The sequence below is a fragment of the Nasonia vitripennis genome, chromosome 3 (genome assembly GCF_009193385.2).
Source record: "Nasonia vitripennis strain AsymCx chromosome 3, Nvit_psr_1.1, whole genome shotgun sequence".
Lineage (NCBI taxonomy): Eukaryota > Metazoa > Arthropoda > Insecta > Hymenoptera > Pteromalidae > Nasonia > Nasonia vitripennis.
The window spans coordinates 13,082,972-13,095,231 of record NC_045759.1 but is presented as its reverse complement, the minus strand read 5'-3'; the positions used below and the strand labels follow the sequence as shown (position 1 = coordinate 13,095,231).

At 36.7% G+C, this 12,260-nt stretch overlaps 1 protein-coding gene across 5 annotated transcripts in view; it reads right to left on the bottom strand.

The window, feature by feature from the left end:
* Positions 1-12,260, bottom strand: part of LOC100115677 (relaxin receptor 1) — a 276,876-nt gene that overhangs the window by 12,660 nt on the left and 251,956 nt on the right. For all 5 annotated transcript variants that reach the window (XM_032597905.1, XM_032597904.1, XM_031926775.2 and 2 more), the window contains 5 exons: positions 1,600-1,671; positions 1,373-1,516; positions 1,213-1,281; positions 902-973; positions 756-827 (listed from right to left, as the gene is read on the bottom strand). In XM_032597905.1, coding sequence (XP_032453796.1) covers positions 756-827; positions 902-973; positions 1,213-1,281; positions 1,373-1,516; positions 1,600-1,671 — 429 coding nt within the window. The remainder of the gene's footprint in view (positions 1-755; positions 828-901; positions 974-1,212; positions 1,282-1,372; positions 1,517-1,599; positions 1,672-12,260) is intronic.

The following is a 12,260-nucleotide window of genomic DNA, read 5'->3' as shown; positions in this document are numbered from 1 at the left end:
AAACGTACGATTTGAATTTTCATTTGAGAACAAGAAAAAAAAGGTCCTTGAGAAGGAGTAACAAATTCTTCCTAACTTTTAAAATGCTCTCACTGAATGATTTTCACTGAAACTGCCATAAGAAGTGCCACAGCAGTATTTTTCTCTTAATTTTCTTTAATAAACCTTTATTGAAATTTCGATCATTATCGAGAAATCTCGTTTCCGGTCAAGATCTCGGTAAAAATCTCGCTCTGGGTAAAAAATTCGTTATAGAGTCGAGGTCTTGTCTCTCTAAAATTTACCGAGACATATCTCGTCTGTAGACCATTTTTAACACCTTATATACTGTACATAAAAATACCGTACACAAACGTATTTTTCTACACGGAGAAATTCTACACAAATATCTTTAGCACAAGAATCAACTTTACTGCAAAACTCTACACAAGCATACAAGTTATTGTTATAATTATTATTACAGAACGATGCTTAGAAACTGGTGTAGAGTATCGCAGTGGAGTAAAACTAATTCTTGTGTAGAAAATGTCTGTGTAAAATTTTTCTGTGTAGGAACTATCTGTATGGAATTGTTCTGTTAAGGAAATATCTGTGTAGAATTTTTCTGTGTAGAAAATATCTATGTAGAATTTTTCTGTGTAAAAAAATAAGTTTGTGTTGGTATTTTTGTGTACAGTATGTTCAGCGTCCGATCTCGCACATTCTTATATTTTTATATTATCAAGATGATGAGAAAAAAGCTGATTGTCACTTACAGTACTGTCAACCTGTGTAAATTTTGAAAGGCAAAAGGAGAAATTTTCTGAATCAGATTATATTCTAAATTTCTGAAACAAAAAAAATTGTTATAACTATTATGGTAGACACTTTATTTACTCTATAAATATATGATTTGTCTTACAATTCTTCTAGCGCCGGCAAACCAGCAAAAAAATCAGCCGTGATCAATTCCAACTGATTTTCATTCAGATTCCTGCACATGTCAATGATTTGTATAAACAATAATTATATAAAGAAAATAGATATGTCTAATCAAAGGTAAACGAGTCAGCACAGACTGCCTGGGCTAACTCTCTTACCTTTGATTATACATTTCTATTTATTTGAGTGATTTGGAGATGGTTAAATATATATTAATTTATTTATTCTACTACTGGAATAACTAGAATTCCTACGTAAAAATTTTTCGAAAATGCTTGCGTAAAATCTTACAGCTCTCGTAGTACTGGCAAATGAGGGATCGAGAGATTCGATAAAGTCAGAAGATTTCTTGAAAGTTCCCTAAAAACAATAATTTTCCAAAAAAAAGAAAACTTAAATAATATGTAGTAAATATGCTATACAAATTTCGTATGATCCTTTATGCTCTTACAATACTTTGAGTGACGCGCTATTTCTGAGATCCCGTAGATCTAGCGTATGTATTTTATTGTTTTCGATAACAAGGGTTTCCAAAGAGTGTAAACCTATAAAGTGACCTTCGGTTAGCTTCTCGATCTTGTTGTCGGATAGACCTCTGTTTAAAAGCAAATTTTTTATAGATTATATACGTCATTAAATGTCAAAATACTACTCTTATATAGATATGATTATACTTACAACCACAAAAGATATTTTTGATTAGAAAAGACTCCATGCTCTAGATATTGGATTTGATTGCCCATCAAATAGCTGAGATTCGTATGGAATTCACAAGTATAAAGGTATATGTTGTGTCTGTATATGATAATCTGTGATTGAAAATCAAAATGACATAAATACACTTTTCGCAAAAATTAATATGACTGTTTATTTTATACGTTTAAATAGTCCTTTTTTATGTAAAATATCAAGAGTTGCTAAAACGCTCCCCTGGAACTAGGATACAACTAAGAAATTCGATCATAAATCTGATTTCCAAATTTAACGCCCGACTTGTGACAAAAGTCCATTTTAAAATAAGTTTTATATATGATCGTGGCGATTCTGCGACTCAAGTTTATTGATTTTCAAAATAGTACATTGCGATATAAGTGGCGTAAGTGGTACCCCTGGCGAGAAAAAGCACGTTATCTATCTCATATGTCATACGATCAATCACATGATAGATCACTTGAATTCTTACGTGATGAATCACGTAAATATTTGGCGTGATTTAAAAAAACGTCAGAAATCGCTCATAAAATTAAAGTATTTGTTCAAATTAAAATAAATTATTTTGTTTTTACTAGACAATTATAAAAAATATATTTATTGATGCTAATCCAAATAAATTGACGACAAAAAAAAATTTGCCCTAATCGAAAATTGAACTCCGGTCCCCAACTTCACAATTTATTATCTTAGTCCCTGAGCCATTTTTATTTGTCCTTATTAATGATGACTTGAAGATCATATATAAATCTTAGTAATGTATTATTTACGTGTATAGACTATCTGCTGCTATTTGATAAAATAAGGAAAATAATTTAATTAACATAATAAAAAGAATTAATTTATTAAGTAAATAAGTTTATTTTGTGTTTCAATCCTTATACATTAGAATGATACTTCTATACTAAATAATATAATGTTAATATCAAATTTAGATTATAAATGTCAATCTTAATTTTAATTTCAATAATTCAATAATATCAATCTTAATCTGAATTTCAAAAATATTTTAGATCTTTTCAATTTTAAAGTACACGTGTAAACTGTACAAAGTTAACATATTTTTAGGCGAAAACAGTATAGAATTTCAAGACTTACAACACAAATATCTCAGGCAGTCAGATAATGGATTGTGAAGTTCAGGGCCAGGGTTCAATCCTCGGTTAGGGCAAAGTTAATGATTTTACTTAAATATAAAGAGTGTAAAGGGCCAGCAGTTGGTGAAATGCCGAATACGTACAAAGAGAAAAAGCAGATTGGAAAAAGATTGATCTAAAAGCTCGTATCATGATAATTAGTACTATCTTGGACAAACAATTGGAGTATGTTAGCGAATGTAAAACGGCTCTCGAAATGATAACGAAATTCGACAAGATGTACTTGTCTCAGTCTACAGCCTTGCAAATAATATGCAGAGGCAAAATTGAAGAAATTAAATAAAATAATTACAATACAGTGGAAGAATTTTTCGTAGACTTCGAAAAAGTAACAAACGAATTTAAATTAGCTGGTGGAAAATTAGAAGAATTCGAAAAATTGAAATATTTGCTCAGAGCTTTACCACCAAGCTACATATATATTGGAGATTGTATAGATGTTATCCCAGAAGATCAAATGACAGTTGACTATGTAAAGTCCAAGATCAAGGAGAAAAATATTACTCAACCACAGTTAAACAATAAAAGCAATGTCAGTACCTTTGCGTCACAAAGGAAAGGTGAATTTTTCAACTGTGGAAAAGTTGGACATTATAAAAATGAATGTACAAGACCACAACAGCAGAGCAACCAAGGTCGAGGTGCTCGTTACAACCAAGGTCAACGAGGTCACCAACAAGGCAACTACAGAGGTGGAAACTACAGAGGTCGTGGTCGAGGACAAGGTTCATCAGGCCCACTACGAAGCAAATCATCAGGCGATCAACAAATAGGGCAACAACTCATCCGAGTCGTGGACAACGCAGGTGTGCAACTTGGAGTCAATTTGTTTTTTTTTCAATTTTTTTGTGGTGAATTTATTTGGATTTGCAACAAATCTATTTTTCATAATTGTTTAGTAAAACAAATCATTTAATTTATGTTAATTTAAACAAATGGGATTTGGGAGTCGACCTCCGAGCAGTCAAGACGTGTTTACTTAGCGCTCTGGAATTTTCGAAGTGTGTGTATCGTGTCGACGTGTTAATGAAACTAAAATCTAAACATTCAGTGATTAGTTGATTAGACTTAATCTATTAAATAAATCCAACCGACACAGAGTGTCTTTTCAGCACTTTTAAGGTGTTTTTGAATTTTATTTCGCTTATGTGGACTGTGTGGAACCTTGTGTGAACAGTGTGAACTATGTGAACTATGTAAGCACCACATAGTTAGAGAATCAGGCCCCAGGTGCATGTGGTCGCCGATAACAGTCTTGGTGATACGCTCCATAGCTTTTGGTGTCTAAAATTAGTTTTTACACTTATTGACAATGAAAGCTACGGAGCGCACTACCTCAATCGCGTCATTGTTGACCACAAGTACCTGGACAGTAAACATAACTAATTTGAACATTTTTGTACCAAGCAGTACCGCGGTGTACACTGCCTGACTTCGTTATAGATCACCCTAGACCGCATTCATGGCCGATATTGACACGTGGATACAAAAATCTACAGCGCGCAATATATTTCGACAGCCTCATCATCGAAGACCCTTGGTACCTAGACACCAAGCGTGACCGGCTACCGCAAAATGATATTTGTATGTATGCACGAAATCCACTTCCTGGGCCCCGATATCAGTGACCCCGAACACTCAGAAAGTTTGTGCAACGACAGTGCAGCAGCTGTTCAAAATCATAACCTTAAATTAAAGCAGACAATGTAAACACATTTACTCTGCACAGCTTATATAGAAATCTGTGGAAAAGCGATACCCAACTATATTACACAACTGTATTACACATAATAATAGCTTGTGCGGCCAACTTCACGGTCCTACCACTTTTGGGCTAGAAAGCCAACTTGACGGTCCTAACACACTGGAGAAAAAAGTAGAGATACTGTTTTGAGCATTCGTGATATTTTAACTCGTTTATTATGAAACGAAACGGCTTTTTTACAAATATTTTTGTTGGAAATCATAGTTTAGCTCTGACAACATACTGGTAAGCCAAAAAAACTCACGAATAGTAACGATAAGCATTTTTTTCTGTATCATGAAAAATCCGAACACCAATATAGAAGTAAATAGTGTCACGGGCGCCGCGGCTTCATCTGCTTCTCAAACTCGCCTTGATCACTTGCAAAACATTAGAACATAAATCATACACTCAATCATAATTTTTTAAAGTCAGCCCTTCTAAAAATAACCAATTTGATCCGATAAAAAAAAACTAATCGGTTTGAATACGTTTTTGTGATCCGGGATTTTCGAATTTAAATCAATTGACACAATTATAACCAATTTGCACCGATTGGGCAAAATTTTTGACGATGTTTTAATCGGTTAAAATAGGTTATAATAGTGTTAATCGGATTATATTCGGAAATACCAATTCACGAAAACGTATTAAATCCGATTGTTATTTCTTTTAATCCGTCTAAATCGTCTGTAATTGTATAAATGTTGCGGTCTAGTATGCTATGGTTCATTAATCGGTTTCAATGGATTATAATCGCACGTACATCATTAATCGGGTCTGATTGGTCATTTTTAGGAGGGCAAAGTTGAAAAACATATTAGAAACATCAAATTGATATTATGTAGATATCCTTACATAAAGATCAATTAATTTTATTATCATTTTATTAATTACTTATCTAAATTATTAAATTGGTCAGTATTTAAAATATATTTCGATATAGTGTGCGTAAAATGCACTATTACACACGCTTCGCGTGCGTTCAAGCACATTTTCCGCCCCGTATCGCAAAATCACGTTCGATACACATGCAAAAAGTTGATTTTTTAAATTTTATAAATAGATAAAATTCAGTTGTAAATAATAGAATGACACTTTATTGACTGCGGAATCACTATGAATTTCTCACCTGAAATTTTCATGTCTAATATTTTAAAATCAAAATATTGCTGAAAATGCTTCAATGCATGTATTTTAGAAGTAAACCTAATAGAGCAGTATACCTAATAGTAGAGATCTTATTCGAGATTTATCAATAGGGATAATTGATAAAAACGTTAAAATATTGAAAATTCACATCAGCTAGAGGTGTGCACTCGCACGGCTCGCAATAATATAGAGGCTCACCCAATTTAAACGGGCACTAGTGATAACTCGGGACACTTAGAGACAGCCCTAATCGAAAAAATGGTATAAACAAAAGTTGTAGAATATCGAGGGAGAAGTCTGATGGTGACCTTAGATTTGACTTTGAGTTCGATTTTTGAGGTTATTTCAAAATCAACTATGATTTTTTAAATGGGAACCCTATCTTTTTATTGCGGGAATAGAAAGAGCGGGAAATTTTACGTTCAGAATGGTATTTTTGCTTTGGATAGCGACGGTCATCTCAAGGTCATGCAGCCAGTTCAACAAGATCCACCTGTGTAATTCCTCTGGCAATGCCAGAATCAAAAAAATGGTAGAGACATAAGTTGTACGATATCGAGGGGGTGCAAAACGGTGAACTCTCTCTCTCTCTCTCTCTCTCTCTCTCTCTCGGTATATGCATAACTAAATATATTCTTATATTACAGATACCGAGGTCCCGCGCATAATTCATGCAACCTGAACTATCAGGATTCCAGGACCATTCCTGTGGTGTTTCATAATCTCAAAGGATACGATGCCCATCTATTTATTAAATAGATTGATAGAGTCCTTCCGCTTCATGCCATTGTCCTTAGACAAGTTATCTTCATATTTGACGGAACTGGACATGTTAGAACGAGTGTCTCAGGAAGATGGCTTCACTCCTGAGCAGATTACATTGCTAAAAAGGAAAGGAGTCTTTCCATATGACTATGTTTTCTCTCTCGCCAAACTAGACGAAGTAAATCTTCCGACGTAAGAAGATTTCTTCAGAAACTTATACGATGCTCACATCTCCGATGAAGATTACGAGCACGCTAAACGAGTTTGGCAGGAACTTAACATACATACTTTAGGACAATACTCCGATTTATATCTCATGACTGACGTCATACTCTTAGCTGAAGTCTTCGAGAATTTTAGAAGTAATTGTCTGCAGGCATATGGGCTAGATCCAGCTCATTATTACACAACGCAAGATCTGTCATCGGACGCTATGCTCAAATATACACAGGTGAATATATATAACTAAGATAATCTTAAGACTATGAAAATGTGCAAAATACTTATTATTATTCAAATATTTCTAGGTACGTTTGGATCTCTTGACGGACATCGACATGCTCCTGCTTGTCGAGCGTGGAATCCGCGGAGGAATCAGCCAGTGTTGTAACCGATACGCGAAAGCCAATAATCCATACATGAACGAAGGTTACGATGCTAATTCTGATGAGAAGTACCTTGTATATTATGACGCTAATAACTTGTACGGCTCGGCAATGACCAAGGCGTTACCCTACGGAAAATTTAAGTGGGTAGCTGATCTCCAGACGCCTAATTTCTTCAACGTTCCTGACGACGACCCAAAGGGATATATCATCGAAGTGGATCTCGAGTATCCGATAACGCTTCATGGAGCTCATCGAGACATGCCCTTCTGTGCCGAACACATGTGTCCACCAGGTTTAAAGCAAAAGAAACTGATGACGACACTTTATGACAAGAAGAACTATGTGATTCGTTACAGAGCATTGAAACAAGCTCTTGCACACGGGCTTCGTCTGAAGAAAATTCATCGTGCTCTGGAGTTCGAGCAGAGTAAATGGTTGAAGCCGTATATTGACCTAAAGAGCGACATGCGGAAGAACGCTAAAAATTTGTTTGAAAAAATGCTTTTTAAACTATTTAACAACGCTGTTTATGAAAAGTTATGAAAAATGAGAGGAAACACGTCGAGGTCAAGTTGATGACAAAGTGGGAAGGAAGATACGATGCCGAAGCTCTCATAGCGAAGCCAACTTTCCATAATTCCACCATCTTCGACGAAGATCTTGTGGCAGTGCAGATGTTCCGTGCTGAAGTTTGCATTAAAAAGCCGATATATATTGGACTAAGCGTTTTGGACTTGTCCAAGACTCTGATGTATCGGTTTCATTATGACTACATGTTCGAACGTGCTGGTGACAAGTGCAAGCTTCTGTACACCGATACTGACAGCTTGGTTTGCGAATTGTTGAATCTCAATGTATACGAAATGAGGCGTACAGACATACATGAGTTTGATACTTCGGACTATCTAGTGAATAATCAGTTTGACATGCCTCGCGTGAACAAAAAGGTCGTGGGTCTGATGAAGGATGAATGCAACGGGGACATTTTGCTAGAATTTGTTAGACTTAGAAGCAAAATGTATGCAATGCTAGTCCAGAATCAGAAGCCTATCAAGAAAGCGAAGGGTGGCAAGAGCTCGGTGGTCAAGGCAACCATCGAGTTCGACGATTATATGACTTGCCTGCAAGAAAACGCTATACTAACTCGAGAGCAGCGAAATATTTGCACTAGGCAACACAAGCTCTTTACCGAAAAGGAAGTAAAGATAGCTTTGAGTGCTCTAGACGATAAGCGTTTCCTCCAGAAAGGTAAAACGGATACGCTACCCTGGGATCACTACAGCATCGTCGAGGACGAGCAGCCTACCGCAGCACTTACCGTGAGCGGAATAGAACAGCCAATCGCTGATGTGGAGGCTTCGTCGTTGAGTTCGTTGGCAAATAGTGTTAAAAAGTGTTTGAACTAGTCTTGAGCTCGCACGAACAAGTTAGAGCTTGCTTAAACTAGCTTAAACTAGGTTGAACTATTATGAACTGAAATCTACAGTCATATTGCTAAGTGTGAGCTCATTTCAAGTAGTTATAAGTTAGTATGTAAGACTTTGGTAAAACAAAGTGTGCGCGTGCGCATATGTATGTTGGCATTTGTATATAATAAGTTTATAATAAGTCTGTATTTAAGCGCGCCGCAGGTGTAAATATTAATAAATAATTATTTTTCATTCAATTAAAATTCATTCTTTTTGATTAAAAAATCCATTAATTATTAATACATATATATAATCATACGTTATCGGTTTTATTGATCCAGCTATTATGAGTGCTGTCAAAATCGAGCCATTTTACAAATATTTTATTTCCTTTTTTTTCAAGACTATTTCCACTAGATATATATCCGGATATTTAGCTTTCAACATTTCTTGCTCATAAAAGCATCCAGAGATTGGCTGATATTGATAGTCCTTTAGATGATACGTCGTTGGTTTAGTGGCAGCTACTTTGGTGATCGTGAAAATCTCAGTTGACCAGTTTGGAGTATATCCTTTTTCAAATACTTGTTTCGCGTTGCTCACTCGTACTTTGTCACCGACTTTGAACTTTGACTTCTTCACAGGTTTAACTTTGTCAGTGAAACGTTTCAATACATCCGCTTCGTTAGTACGCAATACATCTTTAGGCTTCATACCAATAGTTCAATGTTCGCTTCCATTATAAGTTGCTAAGTTCCAGGTAAAATGTCCAACCATTTGTAATTGCCGCGTAAGCTGAATTTTTTCCACATTGCGGATTTCAGATTGCGGTTGAATCGTTCGCAAATGGAAGCTTTCATTTTGCTATACGTCGAGTACAAGTCGATCTTATATTTTTGCATGAGATTTTTAAAACCATAATTGTAAAATTCTTTGCCTCTGTCTGTTTGTAAGTTTTTCGGTACTCGACCTTGACTCAGCACTGACTGCATCGCAGCAGCAACTTCTTTTCCAGTTTTTTTCTTCACGGGGACTGCCCAAGCATACTTTGAAAATATATCTATTACAGTGATCAAGTAATTGCAGCCTTTATTCTCCTTGGAATAAGGTAGCATTTCTACCAAATCGGCCTGCCAAGTTTCATCCAATCCTCGTATGGCAAACTTGCGACGAGGATAGTTACGTCGAGCAGGCTTGTGAAGTTCTTCTACAAGGTTTTCATGCTCTATTATCAGCAGTTTTTTCTAATGTTGTCGCTTTAAAGGCAGATATAGCATTAGCTTCGGCTATCTCTTTGAGAGCGTCTTGTATAACTTTTACATCTGCTTGTAGTTCTAAAACTTGCCGATCCATTTCATCTCTGTGTGCTTCAATTCAGTAAAGATAGAAGCAGTCAACCTTTTTATGCCACCCATACAAAAGAATGCTCAGGCGTTATTCTGCTTTTCACAAGCTATATCGTCAAATATTATTATTGAATTAGGAAATGCGCTATCTGGTGCTATAACTTCTTCGTGTTCAGTGAAAGGAAAATACTTTATACCATTAAGAGGCTCCAACAATTGTTTTAATTTAAAAATGTATACTTTGGTTGATTAAGCGACTTGGAGTATACGTATACATTTTCAAATCTAACACCGTTGGGATTAGTTATAAGCGCAAGCAAGCTATTAGTTTTACCACAATTCGACGGCCCGCAAAACACCGCCCTTATGCTATCAGGCAATAGAACACCATGCCGTTTAACTTTTTTATCTGCTCAACGACGGAATCAAAGTTCGGTACTGGGAGCTTGATAGGCTGTTCTTTAATATTCATGCTTTGAACTGTTCAGATGCTCGACATCGACTAGTCGCTCAGCTATAAATAGGGTGCTTATATACTCTCGCCATCAGTTAATCATAAACCTTCAAAGGGGAATGATCGTACACAGACGACAACGACGTGGTCGTGGGTTCGTAAACAAAATTATTAACAAGCTTCCGGTGGAACTTCACTTGCCAGGATATCAATACTGCGGTCCAGGTACTAAGCTAGCGAAACGTTTAGCACGAGGAGATCCAGAAATTAATCAACTTGACGTAGCCTGCAAAGAGCACGATATCGCATATTCACAGAATCGTGATAACGACGAGGCGAGAACCATTGATGATAAAATTTTAGCTGACAAAGCTACGAAAAGAGCTTTTTCGAAAGACGCTAGTATCGGTGAGAAAATAGCTGCTTTTGCTGTTTCAAAAACCATGAAGTTAAAGACAAAACTCGGAATGGGTGCGAAGAAAAGAAGAACTAAGAAAAGCTTACGATTGAATAATATCGTAAAAGCTGCTGCCAAGTCTATGATACCAACCAATAACGCTCGCAAAGCCATTCTTTCTGAATTCAAAGGAGCTCAGATTATTGCTTGAGCTTGCATGATCGTATAGTTCAGTATAACCCTGTCAGCGGTGACATCAAGATACTCATATAAGATGGAATACGCAGTGGACATGCAGGGCTTTAAGAAACCAGGAAAAGACTTCGCCTTGAAGAAGCTGGCTATACTACCTCTCGAGGGAAACACTGAGCCTATTGTACTCTTGTTCAAGGAACCATTTCCTTGGTGCAAATTAACGCAGAAGTATAAGCGTGAGAACTTATGGCTTGAACTTTATCATCACGGATTGAGCTGGGACTCCGGTGATCACGAGTATACTGAAATAGGAAATATTCTTCGAGACGCACTCAAGGACGCCATCAACATTTTCGTCATTGGTGATTTAAATAAGAAGTGGCTCGAACGTTTTAACTTTACCGACATCACTGATTTCGGCTATCTATCTATTGATCATCCAAAATTAGTCACCATATGCATGAATCATAATGGAGCACACAAAGCCACCTGTGCACAGCAGAATGTCAAACTCATGAGACAGTATTACTCGGATCACGTGTTAATGGAGTAGGCTGACAACTCGTTCGATGAAGCATAAATACTCTCATAATCGCTCATTCGAGTCATTTGATCAAGATGAGTTCAAACCAAAGCAGCTCGAGATTCCTCGTCATCCTGCTTCTCCTCCTCCAAATGGAAAGAGTATTCGCATAAATATTTGACGAATACAAACTCTGTACCTGAAAAAAATGGCTACAAAAGATTCAAGTAGCGCACTGCAAACAAAAGGTCAGAATGGGTAAGTCGCTTAGTCAACAGGCTCGAGGTCGAAGAATCTTGAGTTCAAATCCCGCTGACTTCAATTTTTTTTTTCACTCACGCAAAATAATCTTCAAAAAAATTTTTGTTTATATTTAGTATCACTGAAAAACATTTTAAATTCACATGTAGTAGATAAGCTTATAGAGATGATAATCACATAATAATTTCCGATGGGTAAGTCGGCAAGATGCTCGGCTGGCAACCGAAAGGTTCCCGGTTCGAATCCCCGCACACCCGAAAATTTTTTCCTACTTCGCAATGAATTAGGAAGGAAAAGAATTTTAACACAAGTGGAGTAGTAGTTAAATCAACTTGAATTAGTATCATCCTGCCGCAGTATCATCTTTGTTTATCTACTCAGAAGCGCTATTACAGTTCGGACGCGCGATATATTACCGGTGCGACACCCGCAAACATCCGCATCAACGAGACGAGAGTGCTATCAACGACCAGAGACCACCTGCTGGAGGAGTCGCCCAGGCCAATACCATCTCGAGCACCCGGGGTACCCCAGCGACGTCACTGCTTCGACCAAGAGGGACGCCTTCCGGCTCATTAGGATTTTCCCCGTCGGTCGCAGGCGGTCACGCGGAGACC